Here is a 15067-nt window from a genome sequence, read left to right as displayed (position 1 = left end):
TAAAGTATATACAGTTTTCCTTCACCTTTAACATGAAAATAAAGTCTGAAACTCGGGTTGAATCCATGGCTTCTTGGAAAGACAAGTCTTGTATGTAAAGGAAGTAATACTTGCTCTTGGCTAACATTAACTTGAAACTTGTCTCCCACCATCTAAGAAATGCTGTACATAAGCTCAAAAAAGGTTGTAATGTTTACATGCTAAAATAGACAAAAATTAAATATGGGAAGGGTAAATTCAAGTATCTGACACAGACACAAAGGACCTCCTCCTCTTCACAGAAAGGGTAAAAAAAAAGTAGCAACCAACAACCTCTCAGTAACACAAACATGCTCAGGAAGATCCATTCATGCTCACAAAAAGCATGCCCTGTCGTTTCCAAATATAGCTAACCTCCTCGTGGTCAATTCCTGTTACTTTAAAAGGGCTTTTATTCACTTACACTGTAAAGTGCAGGATATAGGAACGATTGTTTGAGTCCAGAAATTTACAGGCTCCATGTAACAGAAAACTTTCCTAATGCTTCCTAGCACTGGATCAGATAGCTAGCCAAACAGACACTTTCAGTGACACTTCCAATAGTGAAAGGATTTATTTCACGATATAGACGTGCTTCAGACAAGCAGGAATAACACTTAATCATATATATTACCTGTCCAGAAAACGAAATGCCAGAGTGACTAAAAAGCTAGTAAGCTAAGCATGTGAGTTGAAAAGAAGGCTGGACAGTTGTTTAAAAATCACAGAATTGTAATATATATTACTGTTATTGCAGGCAACGTCAACATCTGTGTTTATACCACTACTCATGCAGATGCAAACAGCTCCTGTTAGTGCTGACAGGAATTTTACATTCACCACAACTTCAGGATTACATTTTAGAATAATAAATCAAAACTCCTCACTCAACTGACGTTCACATCATTAACAGAAATTGCGTGAAAGACTAAAGAAAAAATAGTCCCACGAAAAACATTCACATAAAACCAAGTAGACATCTCTTCAAAATGAAATGGTAACTAAAACTTGTTTATAAAGTGCCTCAAAGATTAGTCTGAATTCACCACTCTGATGATACTGACCACATTTCCAAAAATAGAGCTTACTTCCCAAATCAGAAGAAGCAGTGCCAGAAATAGCTTTAACATGTCTGACAGTTTGCTATTTTAACCTCAAAGCTTAGATGTCCAATTATGATATTTCATATCATTAACTGCATAGTATTGCCAAGCTAAAACATACAGTTGCACATAAAAAGTTGCAACACATTAACCAGTATCTTTTATTAAAGATTTGTGGAATAATTTAACAGATTGTAAGTTATCATCATTCTTTGTAACAGTGCAAGCAGCATACTATAAAGAACATAGATTTCTCTAGCTATCCTAAAATGTACTTATCATTCAGGTTAAAATAAAACACTGTCATAGCTATGCAACATGTCAGGTCTTGTAAAAAGACAGAACAGCAGCTTGAATAAAACTCTATTAAAAAAAATTGTATCAAGGAAGTATGAGTATCAGGTAGTTCATACTAAGGTTGTTTCTTCCCAAGGGTATTTCAACTACAAAACTAAAACTAAGACCTTTCAGGATCACAAATGCAGGTACTCTAAACTGTCAGGGGCTGGACTACAATTGACAACAGCATATCATCGGGAACCACAACCAAATAGTTCATTCATATATTCATAAGATACGGTGTGTGTCTATACAAATATATATACACACACACACGATATTTTTTTATACATACATAAATATGGCATTAATAAGTTGAAAAATGTCCTCAGTTTTAGATCTGGAAGAAGTATCTGCAGAACGTGCTGGCATGAATTAAGGAAATTAACATTAAACTGAATGCTATGTCTTTGTTACTGTACACATTTGAAAGCTGTCTTCTCTACTTAATTTAAAAAAAAAAAAAAAAAGTAGAGACCAGCGCTCCTATTCCACCCACTTCTATGCCCATCCAGTGAGAGAAGAAAAATAGTTAACATGACAGTTCCTTTGAGATACCAATATCTGACATATATGCCAAGAAAAGGTTTCACAGATGAATGTCACCCATCTACCCCTATGACAAACCCATCAGATCTCATCAATAAGAATACTATTCATTAAATACCATTCTCCCTCCTACCTCCTTTAACCATCATTCATTTTTCCATATGTCTCTCTTTCACTTTTATTTGCCATCATGAAAGACAACTGTGAGGTTAGTCAGAATATTACCCCCTTGGCATGTATCAACAGTTAAAAGAAGCAGCTTTAAAAAAAAAACCACAAAAAAACCCTCAAGACTATTTTAAGAATGCTACTGATTAAGCGACCTTTTTAAATTTGTTAAACTTTAATTTTACACCTACAGAAAGCAAATTTACTTTTCTTAGTTATGTTTTGTGGACCTCCGCAAGCAGGCTGCAGAGCCCCACAAATTCCCCAAACTATGACTTGAGTATCAGTGAAGAAAAATGCATTTAAAAAAACCAACCAAACAAACAAACCAACCAACCAACCCACCCACAAAACCAGAAAGGAACAATTTAAAGATTATCATTGCTAGCACAGGAATGTCAGAATAGTATATCACACAGTCTGTGTAACAAAACTGTGGTTTGAGGAAACTTCCTTTAAAATTCAAGAGTAGTTAAGGAACTAAAAACTGAAAGGTGGGATCTACCCACCTTTTCTTTCCAAATCTAACTGATAAACTCTGATCCAATGCTTACCAAACTCAGCAAAGAGTTCTCAGTGAGTTTTGAATCACTTGCATTATACATGAATAACAGAACATTAGCAAGGATGGTTAATTCCTTTAAAAATACCCCAAGCGAACAAGGCAGTGAAACATGAAAGGCTCAACTTCAATGTGATATATGCACATTTGGAAGCTTTAACAAATGGGAATAAATGTAAGTATATCATCTTGATTTTCTCTGAATCAAGTCCCAAAACACAAACCAAAATATCCACCATGTCCCTAGGAAGAAAGACGGAACAATCAGCTGTCTTTATCTTCACAACAATCCTAACACTATCAATTCATCCTATATTTGAATACTGAAATATCTATTAGCCAAACAGCACCGCTGTGCTGAAGACATGCATTTGAGTCCTGGTACTTGAACACGAGTTACAAAATAGTGAGATCTCTTAAAAAAAAAAAAAAAGTATTATGAAGCAGATACGTAATTTTAACTAGGAAAAAAAAACATTGTTAGCAAACTAACAAATCTGGGCATCAGTTTTAAAAATTCAGACAACTGACTGCAATTTATAACACTATGTAATAAAAAAAGAAATAAGCATACCATGCCTACAGTCTTCATCTGCTTGCCCATACTTTTTCTGAAAGGTAAAACATGAAAAGTTTAAAAATAGCATTATTCCAGTTAGCATAAACAACTACATGCTTGAATTACAAGTTTCTTAAAACTTTTAAAATCCAGTATCTCGTTTTTTCCAGGGTGGAACATGTAAAGAACATCAGTCACATGTCAAATATAATATAATTAATTCTTAGAATGCTGACTTTTTCTCAAATTCTCAGCAAATGAACATTTTAAAAGAGGAACGTGAATGGGCAAAGGTATATGTTTATGTATGTCTTTGTAGGTGGCTCACAACACCTAGGAAAAAATACAAAAACTTAACTTTCTTTTCTAGCCACTATTTTTTTTTAAACTTGCACTAATATGGTGCTATTGAAATTTGTAAGGTATGTATTTTATTTTACTGTCTCATCAGTGGTGATTTTAAAAATTACTTCGTTTAGTAAAACAAGAAGGAAAATTTGGAATTCCCCCCCCCCCCCTTTTTTTTTTTTACTTATAAGCCTTTAAGTATCTATATAATTCAAGTCTTTAATAGGAAGGTTTTGATTACAAGTATTTTTCCAAAGCCCCTGAAGACTTACAGCAATAATTTTTACTATGATGAACATCCAGATAGGTGCCTCACAGGATTTTCAAAGGCATCCAGGTCAGAAATGTATTAAATACTGCTAAGCATCTATCTGCATATTGGCCTATGTAAATAATTTTGAGAAGTCAAGTCTGTAGTAACACAACTTCCATTAAAAAAAAAAAAATTAGTTATTTCTGAAACTTTTCCCCTGAGGAGCCATAAGATAGGTCACATCTTAATTTAAGAAGTTTCCCAATTCTTGTTTTGCACACTGCATAGTCCAATCCAGCTATCTATTTAAAGAATGCTTAAAAATGCTCCCTAATCAGATGGGCAAGATTTATCTTAAAGCTGCCCAGCAAGGTCTTACAACTTGGCCAAACTTTTTCCACTTGGGATGAAACCGTTCATACCCAATACGTGAAGATTTGGGGTGGACAAGGCCCCTGTAAATCTGTAATAACATTTCCAAAACAGAAAGGTAAGGAAAAACGTAGGTTCATTAAGCAGGTTGTAGGTTTATTCTTAAGCACTGTAATGTCCTTTCCTTTAAGAAAGTGTAGCTCTCTGATGCTTTAAAGGAAGGACACAAATTTGGCAACAGGATCACCTATAATTCAGGGTTATGCCTCTTGCCGTGCATTTACAAACTTTTACAAAGACCCCAGTTTTTACATTTCCATTAAAAATCTGCCAGAGCCTAAAAGTTACATCTTTCACAGACATGCTCTAGCCTAGCAATGGAAAACTAGTATATGATCAACTATTAAAAGACTAATGTTCGGCCTATACAAATGGAGCTAAATTAGGTATGAACCAGCTACCTGAATTCTGGCATTTCTTAACTTTGTTTTCTGAGTGTTTAGATTTGCAACCTTAATTTCATGCTCATTAAAGATAAGGTAATTTGGTATGTAATTCAGCATAACTATACAAACGTAATACTCTAACACCAGATATTTTGCCTTCCTAGGATTTTTTTTTTTTTTATTATTTTTTTAGGTATTTTTCTTCATTCTTTTAGAGAACTGTGATTCAGATCCAAACTATTTAGAGGTCCCAATCCTGAAAAATAAACGGATCAGGGAAAACTACAAGACAGAAGTCTCATATATGCTTTAGCAAGTGGGATTCTGTGGCAAACCAACATGCCAGTCACAGGCAAACTCTGAATTTTATTTAAATCTTGACAGTACAAGGTATTTGATTGCTCTTTCCAGTTCACTAGATACTATTAAAGAGTCACACTCACAAGTTGTAAAAAGGAAGCAATTCTATACAGAAGAGTCTCGATTTTGATGCGGTCGATTTCTGCCTGGCATGCCTCCGGGAGGTGAGCTGGGGGGTACTGGCTGAGGGAAAGGAGAGCCTCTGTGCAATGCTTCACTGCCACTTCATAATCCTGCTGCTTAAGAGATTCACATGCTTGTTCACATGACTTCTCTGGTCTTCTGTCTGCCATGACTCAGGGACAGAAATCCTAGAGTGGGGGCAGAGGGGATGATAAAATGTTGGTTAGCTGTGTAATGGCAGTGACAACTTGCCAACCAACTTCCATTCCCATCTCAAGGTGTTGTATCACATCCCCTTTGTTTCATGCCATTTGCACTTCCTATCCCAATCTTTCTCACTAACTAACCTCTTCCCAGTCTTTTTTCCATCGCTCCCAGCTCTCGGTTTTGATTCTAATTCAAGACGTTATTAAGCCCGTGACTGATTTTAAGAATATAAGTAGTGGTTTCAAATTTTAAAGTCAGCATGGATTTAAGCACTTTGCCACACAGAGGCTTTTGGGCCTTCACTGGCAACATGATCTTTGCTTTGGAAGTAATGCAACTCATCCACCAACTGCTCTTTCTCCGAGCCTGCAGCCATTTACTCCAAGACACCTTTCTCTTCAAAGCACTTCTCACCTACGCTCGGGGGAGGGAGCCCCACTCTCCGGCTGGGTGAAGCACAATGGGGATGGACAAGGATGTATGAGAAAGAATGGGAGGTCAACAGGAAACCGCTTGTCTCTTCCTTCAGTTGGTTTATTGCCATTTATGCCTGAGAAAGCCTAGATACCCCTGCCACACCGACACCTTTGTGCAGAACTTCTTAAATAATTTTAAAGTAAATATTTTTAGGGGGAAAAAAATTGAAACAGTTGTGATAAAAATCTGCATACAAGACAGACAACGTTATCTGCCAATAAACTGAGACAAATGGTTATCCACAATCTAAACCACCAGTAGAAAAGCAAAGGACTTCTATAATCCCTGTCTACATTCTCCCTTCGTTGACATAATATTTAAATATGATACATATCCCTAGAGACATTGTACTTTAAAGCTGACTTCACAAAAATGCGTTCTGATAACTGAAAGAGGAAAAAAAGTAAGAGTTCTCATTTTCATTTTTAGCAAGCAGCATACTATCAATATTTTTGATTATATATCAACTATTATGACTGTCTCAAATAACTTTCTTTAGCCCACTTTAAAAATTCACTGCTAAAAGCTTACTTTATACTTTATATTTTTAGGTTTTTAACCAAACTAAGGTAAAGTAACTTCAAGAAGTTAATCTGAAGGTCAAATAAATGCATTTTCCTTATATGAAAATAATTCACCATCCCATTTTTCTCATTAACACATGCCTAAGCCAATATACAGTAGAAATGTAAACAAGACTTTTCATATATTATACAAGTGTTCTGTGTGTTCCCTTCCACTCTTAAAATTTGATTTTCAGTATCAATATAGAAACATAAAGGAATATTGATTTCTCAAGACAATTTTTACTTAAACCACCTTCCCTTTTACAACATTTATATGAAAATTTCCTATGTACAACAAAGTATCTTCCCAAAAGTGAAGGAACGCAAGCATGAATAAATTTGCGGTTATCCTGATACAAATCTGTGACATATGCCTCTTTCTTAATAACGACCTTGCAAAAGATTACCGCATTCATCCAGGTATTTCTTTTTCTGCTAAAAATAAGTCCCCATTTTCAATCAGAATAGGAACAGGCAAATAGGTTTTGCATTTCCATACATAAGAGTAAATTCATTCATGGAGTTATTCTATTAACATTAAAGACACTCATCAGTGGATCACTAAGCACGTATTTTCAATTATATAAACATTAGGTATTCTTAAGCTGTTTATGCAAGGATCCTTTTTAGATACAACTAAAAATTACATTGATTTCCATTTCACTAACATTTTAGGCCACAGTGAATTTTACAAATCTAGGATTTGCTTCAATAGTAATACAATAGTTAAGTGATGTTTTTCTCACATACATTCTGTTTTCCTCCTAAGGGACTGAAAAGAGGATTTCATGAACCCTGCTGTACTTTTGATTTCCTCACTTCCTGGCTGACATATAACCAAAATTCCTTTGACCGAAAGTCTCAGCAGAGCTTCTGTGTGTTTATTCCCGAAGAACTGTTTATATGCAGATCCTATCCTAACTGACCTGGCCAGCATAACTGACAGGCATTTGAAAGCTACATTATCCAGCCCTTCTCCAACACGGCACCAAGTAAAAGAACAACATTTTTATTTATCAGTTGTCTTATGCTGGCTGTTTTGATAAATATTGAGCTAGTCTGTTTGAGGAGAAGCTGGGTTTTACGCACCCAGCAGTGGCCTACTACACACTGCAAAGGCCACACAATTTCCTTGGTCAACTTGAAGACTGAAGAGAGCACTTCACAGGATGTAAGTGACCCTAAGGAATAACCTGTGGATTAAGTTAAGTGAAGCTAAGAGAAGTCAGGACCAGGCTGTTTGGGTAAGTGGGCTAAACTGAGTCACACTATCAGTATTTCAGAGTGTAATTAAAAAAAAACTCTGAAGTCGCAGTGCATGGGACACAGTGATAGATAAGGAGCTGCTGCAGTGTAATTTGTTTTTAAAAAAAAATCTAATCATAAAGAAGAAAAACAGTATGTGGACAACATAGGGAAAATGATACATTCAGGCTCTCAGATTTCATTTCAATTCCATTTATATTCACACATGCTGACACAAACATGCACATTTATTGGGTATTTGCACCATCTACTTCAGACTCCAACCCAGGTGCTCTAACTGTTCCTTGGAGGCACTCAGCTCTTCCTGCTGACTCTTTAAAAACCTGTGCTCGTAATTTTGGTCCCCTGAGCTGTGCCTAAATTAGCAACTGAGACTAGATTACGTGAATGTGAATTACAACCATGCTTTCTTAAAATCTAATCTACTGTAGTACCTGACCTACCCATGTTGAAAATTATTTCAGAACAGTTAATATTTTAACAGCCAAGGAATGGAGACACTTGTCAAAGGAAATTTATTTTGAGTTCTATAAATGTTTATTTTCAAAAATTTCAAATGTAAAACTGGAATTTCTACATTCATTCCAAGAGTAGAAATTATTACAGATTCAAATTGAAAGCTAAAGTGTCACAAGGTCTGCACTATATTCCTAACTCTCTTTGCAAAATTGAGCAAATTACTTACACACTCCACTTTTTCTGTCTGTAAAATTGAGATTAAAATAGTAAGTATGTAACAGAACAAATGTCAGGATTATGCATTTTCTCAAAATGGCCTGGAGAACCGCATGCTAGAAGAGTTCTAAATTCAAATTTGAGTAACAATTTATTCTAATAGCAAAGTTTACTGTTTCTGCAAAATTTCAAAATTTTGCAGAAACAGTAAACAGGCATGTTCCCACTATCTAAAGTTACACATCTAAAATAGGTGGACCTACCTTAGAAATACAGGCACAATGTCTTATCAACAGAGCCTTTATTATCAGTGGTCAATTCAAAGCATTTCTTAGCTTTGAATCATCTCACAGCAGCACCGCTGCCTACAGAAAGGCTCCCGATTTATGCACTCAAGTAGAATATTTAAACACAGTACACAGTAAGCATCACATTGACTAGAGCACAGACAGAAGTTTACACAACTCTTCCTCACCAGCTAATCCAAAACTCTAATCCTGGCATTATACTTTGTACCTCAAAAAAACTCCTGCCTTTAAGTAGAAGAAAACTTACTGATCTTACATTTCTTTGAAGGCCAAGTTGTGCTCAGCTTAGCTTCCACAAAATATCATTTAAAAGATCTGGGTAGTTCTAACTGGTGTAACTTAAACCTTGGTGGTTTTTTCAATGAACTGTGGGGGATTTTTTTTTTCCCCCCCCTACAACTAATGGTTTTCAGGCTCAATATTCCTAATGAGTATTTCGCCTTCTGTCCAAAGGGATTTTGTAAACAAACATGAAAACAGTAACTAAAATCTAATCTCCAAATAAAACTGCACATTTCCCCTCCAGCACTGCAGAGGGGGCTGGGAAAGGCAGAAGGGACAGTTTGAGGAGGATGAGCGATAAACAACGTGATCTACACAGTCATTTATTTTCAAGTAAACACTACGCCTGCTGGGTGCACAGGAGGCTTTTGAAGAATCACTCCACAGTCTGATGAGTCCAACTTCAAACTAAAAATCAGTGTAGGAGGAGAGAACATCGTGAACTAAAATTTTAGTGTTTCACAGCAGCTTAACTCATGACTGTGCACTTTCATGTTTCACAGCTTACCGATGTATTTTATAGAACCAAAAGGTCCATACATTAAGATAATGGTAAGTTAAAGCATGTGACAGTTCCCAAAAATTTTCAGACAGATGCTTTTTCAATTCACTGTAAAGTATCTAGTCAGATAACTCTTGCTGTACTTCAGAAACAAACAGATTAGAGGGCACAATGCTGTTCCTATTAATGTTATTGGCAAAATTCCCAATGTCTGCCAAGACAGAAGGATCAGATCAAAGGTCTTGCATGCCAAGCTGACAAACAGTAGACAAGTCAGTAAATATTTGCATATTTTAACCAGACATTAACATCTCTTGTAAAGATTTATGCTAAAGCAATGATGTTCAACTCACAGTCCTACAGAGGGACTGGTAGGAATTTACTGTCAATTAAATGTACTTCAAGAGCCACATCCTGGGATTCGCAAACTGAAGCAAATGAATGAGACCCATTGCCACGGGGAACATGCAGTGGGAAGATCCTCTCCAGCTGCCTCCCATTACGATCCATAACCCTTCAAACAGTTCTGCTGTGAGAAATAAGCACCCAAATATTCCTTGCCAAAGCTATTCAGCTGTGTCCTCCTGTTAAGAGCCCACTGTATTGCAGGAAAGGAGAGGAGAAGAAGGGTTTGCCATTCCATTGCCTATTGCGGTCAAGCTGGCACAGGCTCAGGGAAAGCAGGGCAGGAATTCAACTCATCCTGCCCCTCTCTAAGGAAATGTGTGCAGTGACCACGCTGTGTTTCCTAACCCTTTGTGATTTTTTGGCCCAGCAAATTGGAAAGGCTGGCCACCAAACTGGACAGAAGTTTTAAACTTGTAATAAATTCAGGTAATACGTCAAGAAGAGACAGCTGTTTTATCACAACTTCTCAGCAATTCCATTTAAGAGGCAAGAAGATATCTACTACATTTATTTTTGAGAATGGTTGCTCTGTCCTTCCCCAGTAACTTTTGAACTTCAAGTCAATTTGAACTGAATTCACAGAAGTCTGAAGGGTCTCAAAGATGCTGCAAGTTTTATGAAAAATGTGTAAAGAGACAGATAACAGACCCAGATTTTTAAGTCCACCCAGGGAAAGAAGTTATAATTCAGCCTCTATTGATACCAAGAGGTCAGTTACCTCATCAATTACTGCCATGTGCTGCCATTTACCCAGCGAGAGAGATAGCACTGTACCAAAGTATCACTCATCAGTAAAAGAAAAACCTTATTTTTCTTGCCCATAATGATAAGCTAATGAATGCAGTTTATGGCTTTTAACTGCTCAAGGTTCCATCCATTAGTTTCCAGGTTTCACTAAAGCAGAGTTTCCAAACTTTTTAGACTATAGACACTAGCAGTACACATCACATAGTTTTTGAAATTCGTTACTGGTAAAATTGAGATGTAAGCAATTCACATATGAAGGCCTCAAAAATTTGTTGTTTCCATAATACAGAAAAGTAATATTTGGGAAGTCAGAAAGTTGGTATGGACACAATCCCTGTGACTGAAGAGTCTTCTAGTTCCCTCTCCCTCAAAATTATCAGGAAAAGACTGACAAGATACTTTAATTTACACAGGTATGGAAAGATCTGGGTTCATTTACTAATCTGGATTAATTACAATACACTGCGTATAGCTAACATTTTTACTGTGTAGTACTGCGAACATGCAAACATTATAGTTAAAAATGATGGGTCACTGAAATTCAACTATCAAGACACTGCAAACAAACTGCATTTGTCAGTCCACATACTAAAATAGGGAACAATACATCTATCTACTGTTAAGTCATATTATACAGTTGCTCTGGCATCTCTAGAGATCCCATCTTAAGGCATGTTTGCACCTCTAGATAATGTTAGGTAATTGTTTTGTAGTACTCCAAAACACCACTCAAGTACCTTTAGATTAGTAAAATAAAATTATGTATTTATTTTCCTTACCTATAGTGATAAAATAAACTTATCTTTGCCTTAAGACAAAAAAGCATTTTATTCAAGCCTCCAGGAAGGAATAAAATACAGCTGCACAAAATACAGAAGCCACTTACAGACACGCACAGAAAAAATGCACTTTCCTAGTGTCATGACATACACATCATAAATAATCCCACACTCAGAAATCATTTAATAAAATGAGAGTAGATAATGACAGTGCACTATACCAATGTGAAAGACTTAACAGAGAGAAAAAGGATGGCACATCTTTCAGGCGCAGGGTGCAGAAAAGAATAATATGAAAGGTGCTTTTGCTTTTTTTTATTTTAAGAAAAATATAATAGCAGAGATCTTATGCACTCATTTATTGCAGTTATGGCTGAAGTCAGTAATATTCGTTATACGCAGTGCTCAGAAATGTACTGCACACCTTACAGAACAAATACAAAAGTCTCCACCCTGGAGAGAGGACAATCTAATCAGTTTTCTGAAATAACTGAATTACTCTGGTTAATGTTGTACAACTCCAGGCAAAATGACCCTACTTTAAATTCCAAAAATGATGTTAAATCTGAAATGGAGCATACAGAATGAGGAAAGCTTATTTCAAGATTTTATTATATAGCATAATAGCAGCAAGAACTTCTGCTACATGGCCTCTAAAGAACATAATACACTTGATTTTGGGAAGGGAAAAAAAAGGAATTAAGGGGTTCATGATGCCTCCTACCATTAAATACTTAGATTATCCTTCCACGTTGAAAATCAAAGAGAGGACCACAAATTAGGAGGACAAGTGATCTCCAGCCACGTAAATGGAGCCTTGAGTCTGATCCTGTAAACTTAGTGTATAGAATAAACACATCCACATTTACTGAAAAAGGAACAAGTGCCTGTGGGTGGTTTACCATTCACATAACAATAGTAACAAAAATATAGCAGCACTTGAGATTAAGAGCAAATGCCTTCCACATCTGGATCCTCTGTGTTCTTTATATCACTTTACATACACCACAGATAGTTAACAAGTTAGATTTTATTGTGTGCCAGTTATGATTTCAGTACAGACAATTTATTAAGTGATTATTAAAACTTTATTACCTTTACTAATCTCTTTTGGTTTCATTTTGGAAATAGCAGCAGAAAGGACAATCTATATAGCCAGTGGCAGCAACATTTACATACGGACAAACTGGCTATCTTTGGCTCAAATTCTGAAAATAACTCATGGCCTCAGCACTTATAACCACTCCATCCACCACATAAGCATCCCTAATATCTTCATCTCCTGCCTTTAAAATGATCCTTTTTCACACAGCTGTCTGAAAACATTACCTATCTTGATGAAACTAAGTAAAATACATGGCAAGTCAAAGCACAGCATCTACCTGGCGTGTACTCGCTTTGTCTGAAAGCCATCCATAACTGACAGATACAAGATTCCTAGTTACACAAAGCAAATATATATACATATTTCATTCATTAAAGTTACAGTACAAATATTAGGTTGTAAAGTCCAATACTCAAAGGTTGTTTAATGACAAAAGTATCTGTACAAGCTTATGTTGGCCCTCCTGTGTGTCTGCATTATGATACAGCCTTTAACTGTATTAGTCACACACTACATTTTCCAAGGGCTACCTGGCAGAATGAGCAGGCAGAACAGAGGCTGCCTGCTTAATGGACATCTAGTTAAATACTCCAGCAGAGGGTCTAAGGCCTTATTTACTGCATGCTATTCAAATCTGATTCTCAAGACTGCATTTTAATGTTTTCATTAACTTTTCAATAATGCTTACAAATATTGTGACCGAACACTTCACAAATATTAAGAAAATATCTTTATCCTTCTGACTTTATTCCCATTTTACAAAGAATTAAGACATTAAAACACATTTAAAGCCAAAAGTTTCTATAAACTACTTATATTCGGCTTAAGACAACTAAAAGTGATTTTTCCCCCATTATGCTCTGCCCTGTACTATATAGCCCTTTATATGATCAAAGCAGAATACCCAGTGTCTGCAGAGTGACTTATGATTATTCAGCATTTCTCTACATCACAACATGGAAGCATTCATTAGAAATACAGAAAATTAAGTGTAGCAAAGATAGGGCTTAAGTATGATTTGCCTTTTTTTTTTTTGCTATTCTCTACTCCATTTATTAAACACTTTCTAATTTATGCAAATAGTGAAACTGTATTCCAACAAACAACTGTATTAGCATTATAAAATAAATTATATGTACCCACACAGTAGAGCCTCCCTTCTATTTCTTTCTTTCTAACACTAATATTTTTCAATCTCAGTCTTTTTGTTCAGCCACCCCCACATTTATTCTACATATTCTGCGAAAATCTGCATTTTGCACGTTGTTTAAATCCAGTTGCTGCTTCCTCCGTGCTGCATGAAGGTAGAGCTGGTAGGAAAGAGGAACTGGCTATTGGGAGTACAGAAGGGGAATTCTCTGTGATCTCATTTTTGTCCAAAATCATAGCAGAGAGGAATGCAGAAGCCCTAGCCTTCAAACCGTACGGAAATCCCATTTAGCTCAGGCTGAAGTATATTCACTGCAGGGATGATCTTTTAGTTTTGTACTAAATGCTAATTTGACCAACGCTGAGCAGATTATTCACAGGGTTGATAACAAGTATATCCTTGGCAGAATCATCATACTATACCACATCTCAACTTTTTACAAAGCAGCACTATAGGACATTAGATTTTTTTTTTTATTATTTTATTGTGAACAAAAGAATATATTTTTTTGCCCAATTTTTAGAAAAGACTGAATTGTGTTGGCAGAACCCTTCACTCCCTCCACAGCACCCAAAAAGTCAGCCTGGGATAGACACCCACCATGGGAAATTTCAACCCAAATAATTAAAATTTGGCAAGTAATAACCAACTGAAATGAGGTGTATGTCATAGTAAGCATCAGGTAACATAATAATAGGTGGTGCTTCTGCCCCACCTAAAGTTCTTTTGGCTCCTTCACGTAAAAATCTTCACGTAAACAACCTTTCATAATAACCAGTTAACAGCAGCAGTTTGTATTCCATATACCTGTATGTTCTTACTGCTTTTTGAGAGTAGTTTCTCACACTTATCCAAGATGAGGGCATTTTAATTGATATATTGTCCCATGGTTACCATTTTATCCCCATAACAACATCACCAATTACTTACTTTAAAAAAATGCATTAGAAAAGTAATTTAATCTTTGCTTCTCTTAATGAAATTTGCCAGAGAAAAACAAAGGGAAAAATCAGCACTACATGACCAGCCAGCTCTCCATGGAGCAGCAGCAACCTACAAGTCTCAAACTCAAACACACTTTGCACAAGAATACAGTATTCATATTCTAAAAGCTGTTTAAACATCATGATCCACAACATTTAAAACTATAACCTACTTGTGGCAGAACCTCTATTTTAAACACTTGAATAACAGAACACGGCCTTGTTCCTGAGTGTCTCTGCACATTTCACATTATAATGTTTAGTAATAATTTTGACCAAAAAAGTGAACACCATTAATCTTAAGGACATACATAGTCATGCAATTACCACTATTCTTCTCCACTGAGTCATATCGCCAAAAGTCCTTTTTGAGAAATGTCTGCTGTATGATATATAGGTACATCTGTGTACA

General features: G+C 36.0%; 1 protein-coding gene across 3 annotated transcripts in view; it reads right to left on the bottom strand.

Moving 5' to 3' along the window:
* Positions 1-15067, bottom strand: part of HELZ (helicase with zinc finger) — a 91941-nt gene that overhangs the window by 69408 nt on the left and 7466 nt on the right. For 2 of the 3 annotated variants that reach the window (XM_076354104.1, XM_076354105.1), the window contains exons 2-3: positions 5161-5388; positions 3314-3350 (exon numbers count right to left, since the gene is read on the bottom strand). The exons of the other annotated variant lie outside the window; for it this stretch is intronic. In XM_076354104.1, coding sequence (XP_076210219.1) covers positions 3314-3350; positions 5161-5370 — 247 coding nt within the window. In that variant the 5' untranslated portion in view covers positions 5371-5388. The remainder of the gene's footprint in view (positions 1-3313; positions 3351-5160; positions 5389-15067) is intronic. 3 annotated transcript variants of the gene reach the window in all.

This window comes from Aptenodytes patagonicus, chromosome 16 (genome assembly GCF_965638725.1).
Source record: "Aptenodytes patagonicus chromosome 16, bAptPat1.pri.cur, whole genome shotgun sequence".
Lineage (NCBI taxonomy): Eukaryota > Metazoa > Chordata > Aves > Sphenisciformes > Spheniscidae > Aptenodytes > Aptenodytes patagonicus.
Note: the sequence above shows the minus strand (reverse complement) of the source record. Positions and strands in the feature narration are given on the sequence as shown.